Source organism: Mesoplodon bidens, assembly GCF_964165515.1.
Source record: "Mesoplodon bidens genome assembly, chromosome: 5".
NCBI lineage: Eukaryota > Metazoa > Chordata > Mammalia > Artiodactyla > Ziphiidae > Mesoplodon > Mesoplodon bidens.
The window spans coordinates 3,698,867-3,718,284 of NC_138161.1; the positions used below are offsets into that span (position 1 = coordinate 3,698,867).

General features: G+C 47.9%; 1 protein-coding gene across 1 annotated transcript in view; it reads right to left on the minus strand.

Moving 5' to 3' along the window:
- The window catches only part of PDE9A (phosphodiesterase 9A), a gene marked incomplete at its 5' end in the record, with an annotated part of 90,928 nt that overhangs the window by 25,386 nt on the left and 46,124 nt on the right, over window positions 1–19,418 (minus strand). Inside the window, 2 exons of the mRNA XM_081234809.1 lie at window positions 4,696–4,766; window positions 5,594–5,648. Coding sequence (XP_081090935.1) covers window positions 4,696–4,766; window positions 5,594–5,648 — 126 coding nt within the window. The remainder of the gene's footprint in view (window positions 1–4,695; window positions 4,767–5,593; window positions 5,649–19,418) is intronic.

Sequence of the window (19,418 nt, forward strand, 5' to 3'; positions counted from 1 at the left end):
CACCAGGCTGCCTTGTGGAAGATCCTGGGGGAGGGAGAAGGCCGTCTGAGCTGGGCCACCCCCAGGTCCTGCACTGACACCAGGGAGGACTCAGGGTTGAGACGGATGTCAGTTTCCCACTTGTCAGTCTCAAACTTTAAACACAGGCGGGTGCGGACCAGAACCCCAAACTAAAGCACAGGCTCCGCAGCCCCAGGCTGACTGGCAGTGTGAGCGCCACCTGGCACTGCTGTTCTCTCAGACTTTAGAAGGGGTTCTGGGGGCCTCCGTAGGTCAGGGCCACCCTAGAGGACTTTGAAGAATGATTTTCTAAGAGGGACACTGGCTTCGGGGATGGGGCCTCAGCAGGCAGGAGTAACAGCACGGTCACGGTCAGGTCACGAAGGCAGCTCTGTCCTACTCCCTTCTCCCCCTGACCCGCTGGGCTCCCCCGAGAGGCCGGCTGTGGGCAGGCGGGGCCCTAGTTAGGCTGCAGAGCTTTGAAACTTGTTTATAGCCACGTAGGAATAGAGCCTCCGGTTTCAGCACTTCCTCCAAGGACTTTGGTAAAGAATTTGCATAAAGCACATTTCCCCAGTGACAAAAAGAAAAGCAAGTTTTGGTTTCAGTCTTCGGGGTTGTTTGCATGAGCTGGCTGTAAACTTTGCCCCATGGGGCCAGCTCTCTAGTCTGTAGGTTCTGGGCCAGGCCCCGGCAGGGATAAAGGCTGAACAGGGGCAGGACTGCCCTGTGCCCACCGCAGGGTGCCTGGGCCCTTCCCGCAAACAAGGAAGGAAGGGAGGGAGTGGCGCCCCGGGATGATCCATCCCCAACCGGGAGGTGAGGGGAGGCCTGGACGTCCTGTGTTTAGGAAATGACTTCTCACCTAAGCGAGACCCCAGCCTCCTGAAGAAGGAAAACATTTTGTAGAAAAGGAAGGAAAGCTTTTAAGGTGAATTAAGAGCTAAGGCAAAATTTACATTTGATTCCAAAGAATTATACACTTGAGAAGGTAAAAAAAAAAAAGGCAGGAAATTCCATTTAAAACAAGTCAAATCAATGTAATGTGGTTTACAGATGGGCAGTTCTAGCTGGTGCCTCTTTGAATTCAAGAAGCAGAGAACAGCTCTGAACAGCTCACACATACCAGACAAAGTGTGTGTGTGCATGAGCATGGTATGTGTGTGTGTGTTTCTGTGTGTATTGTACATGGGGGTTCGTGTATGTGTGCAAGTGTATGTGCCTACGTTTCTGTGTGTGCTTACGTGTGTGTGTGTGTGTGTGTGTGTGTGTCCATATCTGGCCGGGCCCAGCGGAGCAGCCTGGCAGTCATATTCCCGGCAGCCTTCCCAGGCCAGCAGCGCAGGCCGGCTTGCTTCTGGCAGCTCTGCAGGGTCAGGGCTGACCTTCTGAGTGGCTGGGATGACCAGTTCCCCAAGTGACCTGCAGGAGAGGTCCAGCTGCAGAACCCCTGAACTCAAAAGGCCTCCCCTGTCCATTTCCAAGGTCCCTGCGATGTCTTCGGGGGAGGCCCTGATTGCTGTGTCTGGGCGGCTCTTAGGAACTCACACCCCCCGGGGCTCAGCACTTCGCACTAACGCAGAGGCTGGTGGAGCCCGGGGAGCGGTCAGCCACAAGCACCAGGAAAGGATGCGCCCAAAGCCAGGTGGAGGTCAGGGAGGATGAGGGCCACCTCCGGGGGTGCGTGGGGCCCCCACAGCCACGTTCCTGTGGGCAGGGGGCAGCCAGGAGGAGGTGGGGAGGCCAGGGGCTGACCGCTGCCCACACCTGGCCACCTGATCGCGGCCCCTGGAACCCTAACCCTAACGTCCTCTTCCTCCTGAGAAATGCAAGCTCTCTCCATCCCACTCCTTCAGTGCCCAGGTCTCTGGTGCTAGAAATTAACGCCACTAGGAAAAACACTAGTAATTTTGGTCTGTGCACTGAGCCTGAGCTGGGGGATGAAGGGGTGATGCCATCCTCCAGGTAATTTATGCACATGTGCATGAATTATCTGCTTTACACAAGAGCCCAGGAGGAGATGCAAGCTGGTTCTGGAGGATTCCGGGCAAGGACGTGCTGGGGAGAAGGTCATCGGGGATCCATCCTTTAATGGTCCTCAATCCACAAGCCACTTGAAGGCAAAATAAAAACACTTCTCGGCCCGATTGGTGTCCCCTCGGTCAGATACCGGAAGCCTCTCAAGTTGAAGTCAACACAGCTCCCTGTAGGAGTTCTGAGAATTAATTAATGGCCTCTTCAACTTGCCTGTTTCCAAGGAACGGCGGCACTGGAGCTGGCTTCCGTGTGGGGCGGGGGAAAGTGGTCCGTGGCGCCGAAGGCGAGGAGGAAGCAGGAGGCGCCTGTCACCCCCCAGCCTCCCCGACCCCCGGCATCTGCTCTCCAGGTGGGGACTGTATGACTGTTCATCTCTGTGACTGTAGGTGGTGACTCAGCAGTGAACGCTTTTTGTGTTCTTTGGCTGAACCTCTTCCCACGTCCAGAGAGCTCCCTACTCCATGGGGCTTGGTGGGAAGCTGAGCTTGCCGCCCACGGCAGAAGATGGAAACCCCAATCGCTCACGGCAGTGGGTTGAACTGCGCCCCTGTAAAGGACAGGCTCACATCCTGACCCCCAGAATGAGAGTGTGACCTTGTTTAGAAAAAGGATCTCGAGATGAGATCATTCTGGGCCCTAAATCCACAGACAGGTGTCCTGATAGAAGGACGACCTGAATGCAGATGCAGGGGGAGGAGGCCATGTGCAGGCGGCGGCAGCCTGGAGTGATGAGGCCACACGCCAAGGCCCGTGGGCGCCCTGGAAGCTGGAGCAGGCCTGGGACAGATTCCCCTCCAGAAGGAACTGACCCTGCCGACACCTTGATCTCGGACTTCTGGCCTCGAGACAGTGGGAGAATTCATTTCTGTTGTTTTAAGCCCCCCAGTTTGTGGTGCTTTGTCATGAGAGCCACAGGACACTAACACTTGCTTTCTTTGGCCGTCCTTGCAGCGAGGGTGTGGGCACCTGATCCAGCTCTGTCCAGACTCTGGATCTGTAGCTCGTGTACAGAGAAGCAGCCTGATGTATGCAGCAGTGGCCACAGGGGCTATGGGGGTCCAAGCACAGATCTAGGGGTGCCGGGTGGGTACTGTACATCTGGGGCTCAGATCCGCCAGTCAGCATCCTCACAGCATCAGCTTTACGTGGGGTTTGGAGCATCGCTCCTGCTGCAGAGCTACTGAGCCCTGGTCCTGAGCCCTCCTGACACCCAGGGGAGCTCCCCCAATCCCTTAGGGCAAAACCTCTTTTCTGCTCAGTGCAGCCATGACCAGTGTTTGCGGCTGTAGCCGTGAGGTCAGCTGTCACAGCTGCTTTCTAACCTGCATCCTCAGGCCTTCCCCGCCTCGCTGTGGCACTGGCTCCCCATGGGGAAAGGGGATGGTGAGAGCGGCCCCACCAGGACCCCGGGGCTGGTCCCAGTTTTATTTACTTTTCCAATTTGCTGAATGAACTTGAGCAGGTCACTTAATCTCTTGGTGGCTCCTTCATCACCAACGGGGAAAATAAAACTGTTCTGAAGCTCTAATGACCAAATGGATTTTATTTTTTTACCCAAACCAAAGTTTCTTTATTATGAAGCTCTCTCTTTTGAAAAAACATCCAGCAGAAACAATGTGCTATATTCCAACCCCTTTAATTTTAGAGTATCAGCACCACTCCCAGAAAACTAAGTTCACAGCAGTTTCTGGGTGCCATGATTTTTGGGGGAGAAAAACAAAGCTCCCAGGGTGATACGACCAAATGGATTTTTAAAATGTTGCCATACTTTGAAAAGGGTAACTATATAAATCATGATTCAAGTTATTTAGGTGAATTGGTTTTGGACATGATCCTGAATTTTTTTTCTTGTAAAACGTCCAAGCAATTCATACAAGATATGAAAAGTGACATTCAGTGAGTCAGCCAGGTAGAGTCTGTGATGCCACGACCCCGATGGCCTCAGGTTTGGAGTTTGTTTACTCATTCCGGAAGTCAGTAAATGTGGTGCCTATGAGCCATTAACCTTGGCCTTGACACAGACAAAGAGCCTTCCCGTTGTGCACTGAATGGGGAATTGTGGGTCACGTGGAATCCAAGCTTTGCTCCTTATTTGATGGGTGGGAACACAGAGGGTGAGTGACTGGAAGCTGTTTTCCTCCCAGGGTTTCAGCTATTTGGTCACTGAATCAAGACTCGGTAATGACTTAGTAGACATCCTCCCCCCAAATTGTGAAACCGCAGAGTACGGGTCGGTGCATTCTCATTTTTGTAAAAAGACACACACACAAGTTATTCTGCAGAAGTTCTTCTCTGGAGGGGGCTACGTCTGGGGGCCTCACGGTTTCCTTCTGTGCTCTCCTGCACTGAAGAGACCCTATTCCAGGGGCTGTGCTACGATAAGTACCATGTTGCAAGTTACTGCATACTTATAAGATGGCACTTATAACACGTCACATGTTACTGAGTGAGTTACTTTTAAAATAGAAATAAAACACTTAAGATTCATCACTGTTCTAGCCCTCGTTAACTTCAAAGGTAACTTCCGCGCATTTCCCAAAGAAAAGACATGCTGTCAGCCTCACCTCCGTTGCCATCACCAAGCGCCCCGGTTTGAAGTGGTTACTTTAAGCGGAGGTAAAGGACAGACCAGCCAAAGGGAATCAACATGCCACTCACATTCAACGCGCTTCTCGAGCACTGCCAAGTGATGTGCAACTTCAGCTTTGAGTTCGTTGATTTTAAACGCTCTAGGAAGGAAAAACCAAAACAAGACAACATAACTCATCAAACTCTCCAAGTTAAAATGGGTTCGGCCAGCATCTGCTGACTCCCTGCCGTGGTGAGGCCTACAGGTGGGCTGGTGAGGGGCTCGAACGGAGGAGTTACTGTTAAGGAATTCAGGGAAGTTGGGGAGGGGTGGTGAGGGGGAGGAGGAGAAAGACACACCCTTGAATTATCTCACAGGTGTATTTTCCACGATGGGAACGTAGAGCAGGTATGCTTACCTCCCCATACGTGGGCAGTGAGCAGATGCCCTCCGGGCAGGACCGGGCCCTCTGCTCACACAGGGCACGGTCCAGCCCCACACCCTTCCCTGCTGGGCACAGACCACCTCAGGGGACCTGAGGTGCCCTTCTCCGGGCTCCAACCCATTCAGTTCAACAGCTCTTGGGCTTTAAGAAAATACCCTACGGGCCTTCCCCATTTTAACTACCCTCGGGCAGTGAGAGGCCACCGCGAGGTAACTGAGAAATGGAAAGCACTGACCCAGGACCGGCGGATAACTCAGAATGGAGGGGAAGCCGCACAGCGACGCAGGACCTCTGTGAAAGCTGTCAGTCCTCGGAGGTTGGAGTCCCAGCCCCAGAAGAGCCAGCTGGGAAGAGCAACACGGGCTCTCGTTCTGAAAACACCCACTTGACATGGTCTGTGGCACCTGGCGAGCGTTTCCTGGACCCCATCCAAGCTGGCTTAGGTACGTAAGTCCCCAAAGGATTCCACTGGGAGGCACCCCCCAGCCACGAAGAGAAAAAGCACCCAGCTCTGGAGATGATGTATCTAGAAGATTCTGTACCTTGAGAACTGCTCTGCTACCTGGGTCAGCACGCTCTGGATCAATTCTTCTTTCTCTGCAGACAAAGAAAGAAAGACGGATGGAAAAGGGCACGCTGTGCGGACCACGGGCTGAACCCGCACGTTGTGGGCAGGGGCGCCGACACCGTGCCAGGGAGCCACCCGGGTACCTGGAGGGCTGCTCTGGCCGCCTCTCAGCAGCAGGGCCTCTCCTGGGCCCGGGGTTTCCTGTCCACCTTCAGATGCTCTTTCCCTCCTGGACTGCTCTCAGCGGTGCCTGGGCAGAGGGACCGGGGCTGAGGTCCTCCCGCGGTCAGCACCAGCCATAAAAAGCAGGCAGGACTGGGTCTCTAAGTACGGGACATTTTCATGTGGTGCCCTGGTCCATTTTATGGGGGCAATTAGTATGACAAAGCGAGTTCAAGGCATATTTTGAGTGCAAAACAGTGTTCTCACGGCAGGTCCCAGAGAGAGGAAGCAGGCTGGGGTGAGCAAGTTTGTCCCTTTGTTGCCTGGCACATAAAACCGGGCTGGGTGGCTGGTTTTACAAGGTTCAGGTCCCAGGCTGAATATAACCTGACTGTTTTCCTGTTTCCTGACCGGGCCCAAGGCGGGATGCCTCATAGGAAGGTCTAGATTGCATGGCACTGTTCCAGCAACTCCACCCTCTGAGGAAGGGAGGGTTCTCCTCCTGGATCCAGGTGGCCATTTGGTTCACGCCCTGAAAGGTTGGGGACCTAAACAAGGCCTCCTCCTGAGCCCACGTCATCTTCTATATTGACTCTAAAACCAGCACAAGTCAAAACCAAACCAAGCCTGTCCAGACAAACAAAAAACCTTGATAATCCAATTTGGCAACAGGGCTGAAAAGCTAAAAATGACCCAGTGTCTTCGTTTCTAGGAGAAAGGTGTTCATCCCAAGGTTATTTAACACAGTGAAAACTGTAACAGCCTATATGCCCATCAAATGCACATCACTTATAGCATATAAATGATGGTTTATCTGTACTGTGGAAACATATTCTGCTATTAGGAATAACATCTTGGAAAACGTTCATGTCTATTGTTAAAGAAAAAAAAATTGTAGTACAGTGTGATCCCATTTCTGAAAACTTGGGAGGATACATTCCAAAATAATAATTGTGGTTACTTTTTGGTTGTAAGATTATATATACACTTTTTCCCCTTATTTTTGTTTCTCTATATCTAATACATTTCTATAATAAACATATGTTAATTTCATAAAAGTACTTTAAAAATTAATCAAAATTAACCTCTTGGACTTTATTCCTTCACTTGCCAAGTGAAAGGGTGGACCAGATGACCCAAGGTTTCCTCTGGCTTTAGCATTCTATAACTTGATGAGAAGAAGGGAAACAATGTCTTGTTGTATCTCTTGGAAATACAAGAGCAAAAATGTCAGCCAGGAAACTTCATTGAGCCATATGTTGAGCTGATCCAAGTTCTATCCTTCAGAGAGGCCCACACCTATCAGGGAAGAAAGGTGGTGGGTGACTCCACTGACAAGAATCACCAGAGAGAAGGTTTCACAGCCCTCCTCGGTGAACTCAGCAGGATTTTAGACCACTTATTCTGAAATCTTTTGCACAGCAAAGGAAACCATAAACAAGATGAAAAGATAACCGTCAGAATGGGAGAAAACATTTGCAAATGAAGCAACTGACAAAGGATTAACCTCCAAAGTATACAAACAGCTCATGCAGCTCAATATCAAAAAAACAAACAACCCAATCAAAAAATGGGCGGAAGACCTAAATAGACATTTCAGCAAAGAAGACATACAGATGGCCAAGAGGCATGGGAAAAGGTGCTCAACATCACTAACCATTAGAGAAATGCAAATCAAAACTACAATGAGGTATCACCTCACACTGGTCAGAATGGCCATTATCAAAAAATCTAGAGACAAATGCTGGAGGGTGTGGAGAAAAGGGAACCCTCTTGCACTGTTGGTGGGAGTGTAAATTGATACAGCCACTATGGAGAGCAGTATGGAGGTTCCTCAAAAACCTAGAAACAGAACTACCGTACGATCCAGCAATCCCACTACTGGGCATATACCCTGAGAAAACCATAATTCAAAAAGACACATGCACCCCAGTGTTCACTGCAGCACTATTTACAATAGCCAGGACATGGAAGCAACCTAAGTGTCCATCAACGGATGAATGGATAAAGAAGATGTACATATATTCCATATATACAATGGAATATTACTTGGCCATAAAAAGGAGTGAAATTGGGTCATTTGTAGAGATGTGGATGGACCTAGAGTCTGTCATACAGAATGAAATGAGTCAGAAGTGGAAAACAAATATCGTATCTTAACACATATATGTGGAATCTAGAAAAATGGTACAGATGAACCTATTTATGGGGCAGGAATAGAGACGTAGATGTAGAGAATGGATGTGTGGACACGGGTGGGGGAAGGGGAGGGTGGGATGAATTGGGAGATTAGGACTGACATAAATACACTACCATGTGTAAAATAGATAACCAGTGGGAACCTGCTGTATAGCACAGCGAGCTCAGCTTGGTGCTCTGTGATGACCTAGATGGGTGGGATGGGGGGAGGCGGGGAGGGAGGTCCAAGAGGGTCAGGATATAGGTATACATATAGCTGATTCACTTTGTTGTACAGCAGAAACTAACAGCATTGTAAAGCAACTATACTCCAATAAAAAATGTATAAATAAATAAAAGTTTAAAAAAGTAATGTATCACATAACCTTCAAGAGTTAGTGATCTGTCTCAAAGTCTTGAGATATATTTAAAAGTCTATCAACGGGGGCTTCCCTGGTGGCGCAGTGGTTAAGAATCCGCCTGCCAATGCAGGAGACATGGGTTTGAGCCCTGGTCCGGGAAGATCCCACATGCCACAGAGCAACTAAGCCCGTGCGCCACAACTACTGAGCCTGCGCTCTAGAGCCTGCAAGCCACAACTACTGAGCCCGTGTGCCACAACTACTGAAGCCCATGCACCTAGAGCCCATGCTCCACAACAAGAGAAGCCACTGTGATGAGAAGCACTGCAACGAAGAGCAGCCCCTGCTCGCTGCAACTAGAGAAAAGCCCACACGCAGCAACGAAGACCCAATGCAGCCAAAAATAAACAGATTAATAAATAAATACATTTAAATAAAAATGTTTAAAAAAAAAGTCTGTCAATGACTGCAGAACACAGACTCTTTTCAGGTGCCTACGAAGTGTATACCAAAATAGACCATATGCTGTCCACACACAGACACAAAAACCCGCAACAAATTTAAAGGAACGGCAACCACATAGAGTATGGTCTCTGACCTTTAAGAGAATCAAACTAGAAATCAGTAACAGAAAGATAGCAGGAAAATCTCCAAACACTGTGAAGCTAAACAACGCACTTCTAAGTAATACATGGGTCAAAGAGGAAGTCTCAAGGGATACAAAAACAGACTTTGAGCTGAATGAAAATGAAAGTACAACACATCAAAATTTAGCGGTGGGACACAACTAAAGCAGTGCTGAGAGGAATATTTATAGCACTACATGCTTGCATTAGCAGAGAGGAAAACCCTCAACACAATAATCTAAGAGCCTAGAAAAAGAAGAGCAAAATAAACCTAAAACAATAGCAGGAGGAAGGAGATGATAAAAAGCAGAAATTATGAAATAGAAAACAGAAAAGCAAGCAGAAAATCAATGAAACAAAGGGCTGGGTATTTAAAATTATCAATAAAGTGACAAATCCCTGGTAAGACTAAGAAACACAGAAGACACAGATCACTAATATTTGGAATGAAAAGGGGGATAGCACTACAGACCCTGCAGACATCAATAGGATAACAAGGGAACACTACAAACAACTCTAAACACATAACTTTGACATCCTAGATGAAAATGGACCAATTCCTAGAAAAGTATGAACTACTACACTCATCCAGTATGAAACAGGTAATCTGAACAGTCTGTATCTATTAAGGAAACTGAATTTCCAATTTAAAAACTAACCCCCATGGAAATTCCAGGTGCAAATGGTTTCACTGGAGAATTCTACCAAACATTTAAAGAAGAAGTAATACAGTTCTGAACAATTTCTTCTAGGAAACAGGAGAGGAGGGTACACTTCCCGATTCATTTTATGAAGCTAGTATTAACCTGATACCAAATCCAACAAAGACAACAAAAAAAGAAAACTACAAATCAATATCCCTCGTTAATGTGGATGCAAAAATCCTTAACAAAATATTAGCAATTAGAATTCAGCAAAATATAAAAGTAAAACCGATAAGGGAGTTCAGCAAGGTCACAGCATACAAGATAAATATACAAAATTGATTATATACTAGCAATGACCATGGAGACACTGAAATTAAAATCACAACACCATTTACAAACACTTACAAAAGCTCAAACAACTTAAGTGTAAATATAACAAAACATAAGCAGAAGCTGTGTGCTGAAAGAAATAAAAAAAGATATACAAATGGTGAGACCTACCATTTTCATGGTTTGAAAGACTCAACATAGTAAAGATGTCATTTCTCCCCAGATTAATATATAGATTTAGCACAATTCCTATCAAAACCCCATCAAGATTTTTTGTAGAAATAGACAAGATTATTCTAACATTCCCATGAAAATGCAAAGGAACTAGGATAGCTAAAACAACCTTGAAAAACAAGATAAAATGGGACAAATCAGTCTATCTGATTTTAAGACCTATTACATAGCTAATAATCAAGACTGTGACGTTCGTGGAATGTTAGACACAGATAACAGAACAGAGGACCCAGAATGATACCCACACAAATACGCCCAACTGATGCTTGAGCAATGAGCAAAAGCAATTCAATGGTGGAAAGACTGTTTTTCCAATGAATGGGGCTGGAGCAACTGAACTTTCACAGGCAGAAAAAATAAGCCTCGAATTAAACCTCACTGTTTATATAAAAATTAATGCAAAGTGGACCCTGGATGTAAAATAGAAAACTATAAAACTTTTAGGAAAAAAAATAGGGGAAAATGTTCAGGTTCTTGGGCTAGGCAGAGAGTTCTCAGACTTCACACCAAAAACACAATCCATAAAAGGGAAAATTGATAAACTGGGCTTCATCAAAAGTAAAACTTTTCCTCTGAGAAAAATCCTGTTAAGAGGATGAAAAGCTACAGTCTGGGAAAAAGATATTTGCAAACCACGTATCTGACAAAGACTTGAATATAGACGATGAAAAGAACTGTCAAAACCCTACAGTGAAAAACAGAACAACCCAATTTAAAAATGGGCAGAACACACGAGCAGACATTTTACTGAGAGCATATATAGATGGATGACAAGCACATGACAAGATGCTGAACTACATGAGTCACTGGGAAATGCAAATTAGAACCACACTGAAATATCACTGCACACTTATCAAAAAAGCTAAAATCAACAAAAAGTGACAACCCCAAATGCTGGAAAAGATGTGGAGAAACTGGATTACTCCCACATTGCTGGTGGGAATGTAGAACGGTACAGCTATTCTGGAAAATGGTTTGGCAATTCCTTAAAAAAAACTAAATATGTAACTACTGTACGTATGACCTAGCAATCGCCCTCTGGGGCAGAGAATGACAAGTTATGTTCTCACAGCTTTTGTGATGTTCAGAGCAGCGTTCATTTTTAATTGCTCCAAACCAGAAACAACCCGGATGCCCTTCAATAGGTGAATGGATAAACAGACCGTATTCCGGCCACACCATGAAATATTACCCAGTAATAAAAAGGATTGAACTTGTGATACACGTAACAACCTGGATGCATTTCCAGAGAATTATGCTGAGTGAAGAAAGTCAATCCCAAAACTCACCCACTGGATGAATGCATTTATAGAACATTCTTGAAATGACAAAAGTATATAGAGATGGAGAACAGATTAGTGAGGGCCAGGGGTTAAGGAGGGGTGGGGAATAGAAGGGAAGGATCTGGGGGAGGCTATAGAAGGAGGGCTCGTGTGTTGGGGGGATGGAATGCTCTGTATCTGGACTGCATCAGTGTCAACAGCCCAGGGGTGATATCTTACTACAGTTTGAAAGATGTTACCACTGGGGGAAAAAGGGTAAAGGGCGCCTGGGTCTCTCTGCCTTTTTTCTTACAACTGTATATGTGACTCTGTAATCATTTTAAATGGTTTAATAAAAAATTTAATAGATAGAATGGAAAGAAAAAGTTAAGGGGGAATTTTCCCTTGGACTTTTGAGGTGGGCTCCTTTGAGCATTATAGGATTTTGATGCTGAAATTTAATTTCCAGCCCAAGCAGTAATAATGCTTCTCGCTACTTCATCCCATACCTTCCCGCTCCCAGCTCAGTCCAAGGCGTGGACACTCATATTCCGGTCCACGTAATAGCTACACCTCAGCCCATGTGCCACCCGTGACAACAAATCCGATGTCCTCCGAAAGGGCACAGGCACAGAGGTGAGCTGGCGGCCAGAAAGCCTCGGAGCGCCACTGCCCAGGCTGCGGGGCTCACACCCCTGCCATGTATGTAATTTCACCCTGAGCCGCCTCTTTAGACACTGCGCCATCTGCATTCTTTTGCAAGGGGAAAAGAGCGAAAAAATGCCTCTATGTGAAAGGCCAGCCACACCCACACAACCACAAACAGAGCCTGGTCAGGAAGTGGGTGCCTCCACCCCCTGCACCCCAGAGCACTGGCATTCCTGTCGCAGGCCCCTGTTTCCTCCCAGGGGAGTTCCGAATTTAAAATTAATTGACTTAATGTGTGTAAAGTACTCAGGACAGTCCCTAGCCCGTGGCGAGCGCTCCTATGTTGGCTGTTGGTTGTTGCTGCTGCTATTATGTTGCAAGTGTTTTTACAACACTAAGGGTCCCTGACACCCACAGGTGTTGTTATTACATCACTAAGGGTCGCTGGCAGCCACAAGCTCTCTGACACCTTCTCTTGCTTTGAGTGTCTTCCCCGGTGCGTGCACTGTCCCTGGGGTCACAGGCAGAGTTCTGGGGGGGACCAGGTCCAGCCTGAGAAGCAGCCGCATCCTTCCTGAACTGTCCCGGAGGTGCTCTTCATTCCCCTAGAAGCCTCAGATAGCCCTAAACCCCCGGATCTGGGGGCAACAAGCAGCTTTCAGTCACAAATATTAGTCATGCCCAGCCTTGGTGGCCAAACCACACCCTATCAGAAAAGTCTGACAGCATGTGGGAAACCCATCTATTTCCTAGATGCTACGTGGCATATATCGAATTTTAAAAATCGAAGCATATTCAAGTGTTTTTGCTTTGCAAAGTTTAAAATAGCTTTAAGAGTAACCAGCCACAGCCAGGGACGCTGGCAATTCAGGGTTGGACACGATTGGGTCTTTGGGGTCTCTCTGGATCTCGAAGTTTTTGAGAAAATTGGGAGACAGGAAGTACGACTGAAAGAATGGGAGTCAGCAGAATGGTTGCCGGCCACAGGATGGAGGCTGAGAGGGAGCCAGCCGGCCACGGGTGACTCACGAGCTCTCCAGAGAAAACTCTGCCCCATGAGAACAGCTGACGTACCATCAGAAGCGTCCCTGAACCTAGCACGTGCTAGCGAACATCCGGGACACTGCTCCAAGCTCACCGTGATTTGCTCCTAGGCACCCACAGCTTTCATAAAAGCAAAAGATTTAATAAAGGCCAAATGGTCAGTCGTAAGCACAGAGGTCTCCGTAGGCTTATCATCAGCCTCTTCAGGTCTGGGCTGCTTTTTCCCTGCTTCCACCTGGATGGGCCTAGTCTAGATATTCTGGGGGCCTTACCTGGCTGGCCTCTCAGGTGACGGGCCCCGACGGGTAAATGCTGGGGCTGGCAGGGTCTCCCACACATTACAGAAGCGTTTAATTTAGTCCCAGGACAATCTTGGAGTCTGGCAGAATCCGAGTCCTGTTGTAAGGATGCTGCCAGACCAGTCCAGCTTCTGGCCGTGGATCTGCACCAGGGTGGCGCCAGGGGCTTCCCCTGGAACAGAACCAAGGGGTCTGGAGCAGCCCACCCTGTGGAGACGGATGCAGAGCCGCCTACTGGGGTTTGTGGGCAGGATGCCGCCCGTGGGCTGGCGGGACAGCACCCACCCCCTCAGCCCCGTCGTGCCCTTCCCCGATGCCGGCGGCTGTTCCCCGACTCCATGCTGGCCTGCTGCAGACGCTTCGAGGAACCCGCCTCCACCTCTCCCAACCCTTCCAGGAACTGTTTCCTTGTTTCAGACAAATCCTGAGTCTCTGCAGCACAGAAGGACATAAAAATCTGGTTTAACTGATCGACAGGACAGCCCGGCCCTCTCATTCCTGAAGGTCAACTTGAAGGTGATGCCCTGATTGGCTAGGCCAGCCAGCTGATGGGCACCTCTCTTCCCACCCCGTGCTGGACAAGACAATGACAGCCATGGCCATTCCTCCCTTTTCTGCACACACATACCTTCCTCCCCCGGTGCAAATGGAAGGAAACGCAGCCCTAGTAATATGCTGGCTCCACACCTGTGCATGCAGGGAGGGGACACCCTGCATGGGGACACCGGCATGGGCACCTGAAGCCCAGCCCCCAGTGGTGCGATGAGTGGACCGCCTGGAGTCCACGGTGGGTCCTGATCTCTCCTGATACGTCTGCAAGTGTTGCACAATATTGCTATTGTGTCTCCATGCTGTGAATATGATGTGTGAGCTGTCCGACCTGATCCACCTCACCTGAAGCCCTGAGCATCCTTCAAAAAAATACATACTTAACAGACACCCTCCCAAAGCTTTTTTTTTTTTTTTGGCGGTACGCGGGCCTCTCACTGTTGCGGCCTCTCCCGTTGCGGAGCACAGGCTCCGGACACGCAGGCTCAGCGGCCATGGCTCACGGGCCCAGCCACTCCGCAGCATGTGGGGTCTTCCCGGACCGGGGCACGAACCCGCGTCCCCTGCATCGGCAGGTGGACTCTCAACCACTGTGCCACCAAGGAAGCCCAAAGCTTTTTTTTTTTTTTTTTTTGCTGTACGCGGGCCTCTCACTGCTGTGGCCTCTCCCGTTGCGGAGCACAGGCTCCGGACACACAGGCTCCGCGGCCATGGCTCGCGGGCCCAGCCGCTCCGCGGCATGTGGGATCTTCCGGGATCGGGGCACGAACCCGTGTCCCCTGCATCGGCAGGCGGACTCTTAACCACTGCGCCACCAGGGAAGCCCTTCAAAGCTTTTTTTTTTTTTTTTAAATGGATATCCCTTCAGAAAGGGGTGTTTTGCTTTGCATTAGGGAAAATCACCCTTTACTTGGCCCAAAGAGACACCCCAAGGCCCTGAAGATTGGGGGTGCGTTTATTTCCAGGGCTGTGTGTAGGAAGGGCCTAGAGGGGGCTCCCTCTCTGTCCCCTCCTGCCCCTCCTTGTGGGAGGTGGCACTGCCCCTCTCCAGGAAAGAAGCGGGGGAGTTCACCTCTGCCCCACTTTTGCTCTCCGGGCCTCTCCAGCCAGAGAGGATGTTCCAGCCCTGGGCACAGTCATCGGCAATTCACTGTTTATGGATGTCATAAAGTAGACGTGCAGAAGGAGGACGTCTCCTTTACAACCCAGGAGCACAATAAAATGATATGATCAACAGTGACCTGGCCTCGCTCCTTAAAGGAACAGGTGCCCTTTCCACGGTCCGTCCTGTCGAGAAATCACCCTTGTTTATCAGCAGCCAAAGGGACGTCCCAGGTGACCCACGGTGTGACTCTGACTAGATGCTTTTGCCTCCTGTTAGCCATTCAGATGTGACAGAGAAAGCCAAGTGGACCAAAGGGCCCTGGCGGCCACATCTGACATTTGGAGAATGTCTCATAACTGTCTTGGCCGAGTCCTCGCAGGATCACCGCAGACTCGCCGGACCTCTGCGGCGGGGATTGGATTGTTTTCTTTTCCCCTTCCGCTTTTGGAGCTGGGATCTGTACTCTGCACAGTTGAGTTTGATCTCAGGTGTTGGATACAATTCCCCCCTATGCCCTCCTGTCCGCTTAGGCTTAGTTTTGAGAAAAATGCCTCGGAGGGAGAAGCTTCTGGGACAGCTAGCGATGCAATTTTTTCTTTATTGTTCTATGGATTGCAACAACCAAAACAGTCTTTATGGAGCACTTTCTAGGTGCTAGGCACTGTTCTGAGTGGTTTGCCCATGTTGATCAGGTAAGCCTCCTAAGAGCTCGAAGTGGCTGCAGAGAGAAAGCCATGGCATGACCCGGCCAAACCCACCTTGCCCCCCGCCCCCCACCAGGCATGTTCCCACGTAGGACTGCCAAGATGGGCAGTGTCGCACTGAGCCCAGGGGGCAAAGATATTCTGCACACTGGCCTCCTCCCTGAGAGCCACCCCTCCTCCATGGTGTGGTCGGGCGGTGGACTTTTCAGGGAGGAGGATGCGGGTGTGACGTTCTCTTGAGGATGCCCTCAGAGGAATCTGAATTTGAGATCTAGCAGCTGATTGACTGTACAAGCTGGAGGGACTCTGTCCATTAGGTGATAACCTTGAATGTCTCAGTGAGGGGACACTCTGTGGGAACATTTAATTACGGTGAAACCAAAGGGAGTCAAGCCTGGTTCACTGCGTCTGGGCTCTGACGGTGTGTCACATGACCCCAGAAGACCGGTGTCAGGGAAAATTCTGTCAGGATCAACTCCGATCCAATAAGACGATCAAAGGTGGCTCACACGACAGGAGGGCGCCTGTAAAGCTCTATTAAGAGACTGAATCCTTTCTGAGAACCATCTGTGGACGTTAATGTTGCACAATTGCAGAGGCTGCACAAGATAAACTCAAAACAAAAAACCCCACATGACACAGAAGTTAAAATGAGTGTGTCCTTATGATTGCTTTTTATGTGGCAAATATAAGTACATCCAAAAACTAAAGAAAAAAGATGTTAGTAAGTAGTAAACAGACGGGATCTTAAAAGAGGAATCCATGAATAAGAACAGAATGAAATTGTTGAATTTAAAAATGTATCTGGACAAAAAATTCACAGATGGGTTTATAGCAGTTTGGAGTGAGCAGCAGAGCCAGGGGAATTGAGGGCAGATCATTAGGAATTCTCCAATCTGAAGAGCAACAAGAAAAAAAGTTTAAAAAAATAACAGAGCCAGTCACATGAGGGATAAGAGCAAACTTTCTAACATGCATGTAATTAGTCTCAGAAGGAAAGGGGTGAGAATGGTGCATAAAATACACTTAGTGGAAAATTTTACAAATTTGATGAAAATCACATTTATATACCATGGAAGCTCAACAAAGGACACCAAGCAGGATAAACAAAAAGAAAACCAGGGCACGACATGGTCAAAGTGCTGAAGCCCAGATATAAAGGAAAAACACCTTGAAAGCATCCAGAGGGAAAAAAGGGAATGATATGATTCATAATGAAATGATTCACTTGCAGGGGAAAGAGACCATAAAAGCTGACTTCTCAGCAGAAACAATGGAAGCCAGGGGAAAAAAAAATAAATAAAGGACATCTTTAGACCTCTTTTAAAAAACAAACACAAAACAAAGCTCTGAATGCAGCAGTCTACACCCTGAAATATGTTTCCAAACGAGGGCAAACAGAGACATGTTCAGAGAAGCAACAGCTGAGGGAATTAGTCACTAGCTGTTCTGCACTTCAAGAGATGCTCAGAGAAAAAAGAAAATTTTCAGGCTGAAGGGCTATAACACCACTCAGGAGTCGGAATCTACGGGAAAAAATAATAAAAGCACCAGAGATGGCAAATAGGTTGGTAACTACAAAAATTTTATCTTTAAGTTTCTTTTCATTATTTCTCCAAAAGACAGCTGGCTGTTTAAAGTAAAAATTTTAATACTGTATTATGGAGTTTATACTGGATGTAGATGATCTTGGTTGCTCCACCTGCTCTAAGAGACTACCAGAGACTCGGTGGCTTGTAAACAACAGAAATTTACTTCTCACAATTCTGGAGGCTGGACGTCCAAGATCAAAGCGCCAGCAGATTCAGGGTCTGGTGAGAGCCCACTGCCTGGTACCTAGATGGCCATCTTTTCAGTGTCTTCACAGGGCAGAAGGAGCGAGGGAGCCCTCTGGGGTCTCTTTTATTAGGGCCCTAATCCCATTCATGAGGGATCTGCTCTCATGACCTACTCATCATTCAAAGGCCCCACCTCCACACGCCATCACATTGGCGGTTAGGATCTCAGCATGTGAATTTTTTTGCGGGGTGGGGGGACGCAAACATTCAGTGTGAAGCATAGATGTAAAGTGTATTGCAGCAATAGCTCAAAGGTTGTGGGGAGGATTTTACCGCTGCAGAGTCCTTACTTTTTATGTGAAGTGGCACAACATTAATTTTAACTAGGCTAAAAAGTTAAGGATGATTTAAAAATGGGCAAAGATCTGAAAAGACACTTTGAGAAAAAAAAAGATATACAGATGTCAAATAAACATGAAAAGATGCTGAATATCATTAGCGAACTGCAAATGGAAACCATAATGACATACCACTCCACACCTATTAGTACGGCAAAAATCCAAAACACTGACAACACCAAATGCTGGTGAGGATGTGGAGCAACAGGAACTCTCATTCACTGCTGGTGGGAATGCAGAATGGTGCAGCCACTTTGGAAGGTATTTTGGTGGTTTCTTTTTTTCTTTTTAAAACATTTTTAAAATATTTATTTATTTATTTATTTAGGGTGCATTGGGTCTTAGTTGCGGCACAAACGATCTTTCATTGCGGCGCATGGGCTTCTCTCTAGTTGTGGCGTGTGGGTTTTTTCTTCTCTAGTTGTGGCATGGGGGCTCCAGAGCGCGTGGGCTCTGTAGTTTGCAGCACGCAGACTCTCTAGTTGAGGTGCGTGAGCTCAGTAGTTGTGACGCGTGGGCTTGGTTGCCCCGCGGCATGTGGGATCTTAGTTCCCCGACCAGGGATCGAACCCGTGTCCCCTGCATTGGAAGGCGGCTTCTTTACCACTGGACCACCAGGGAAATCCCAGTTTGGTGGTTTCTTACAAAATTAAATGTATGATTCAGCAATTGCACTCCTGGGTAGTTACCTAAAGGAGCTGAAAAGTTATGTCCACACAAAACTTTCCCACAAATGTTTATAGCAGCTCTGTTCATAACTGCCAAAACTTTGAAGCATCCAAGACATCCTTCAATAGGGGAAGGAATAAATCAGCCCTAAGAAGAAATGAGCTATGAAGCTATGAAAAGGCATAGAGGAAGCTGAAATGTATAGTACCTAGTGAAGGAAGCCAATCTGAAAGGGCTGTGGACTGTATGATTCCAACTATGGACATTCTGGAAAAGGCACCACTATGGAGACAGTAAAAAGATCCGTGGTTGCCAGGGGTCTAGGGGGAGGGAGGGATGAACAGGTGGAGCACAGAGGATTTTTAGGGCAGAGAAACTACTCTGTATGACCCTGTAGTGGTGGATGCAGGTCATTATGCATCTGAAAACCCACAGACTGTATAACACAAAGAGTGAACCCTGATGTAAACTATGGACTTTGGTCGACAATGACGTGTCAGTGTTGGCTGACTGACTGGGACAAATGTAAAGCTCTGAGGCAGGATGCAGATGGTGGGAGAGACTGAGTGAGTGTATAAGGAGGGAATATGTGGGAACTCTGTACTTTTCACTGAATTTTGTGTTTTTATTGATCTCCAAGAAATAAAGCCTGCAATTAAAGAAAAAAGGTTAAGGATGCACGGTGAAATATAACAACCAACTAAAAATAATGCAAAAAGCAGAGGTAAAGAGTCAATAGAGGGCTTCCCTGGTGGCACACTGGTTGGGAGTCCGCCTGCCGATGCAGGGGACACGGGTTTGTGC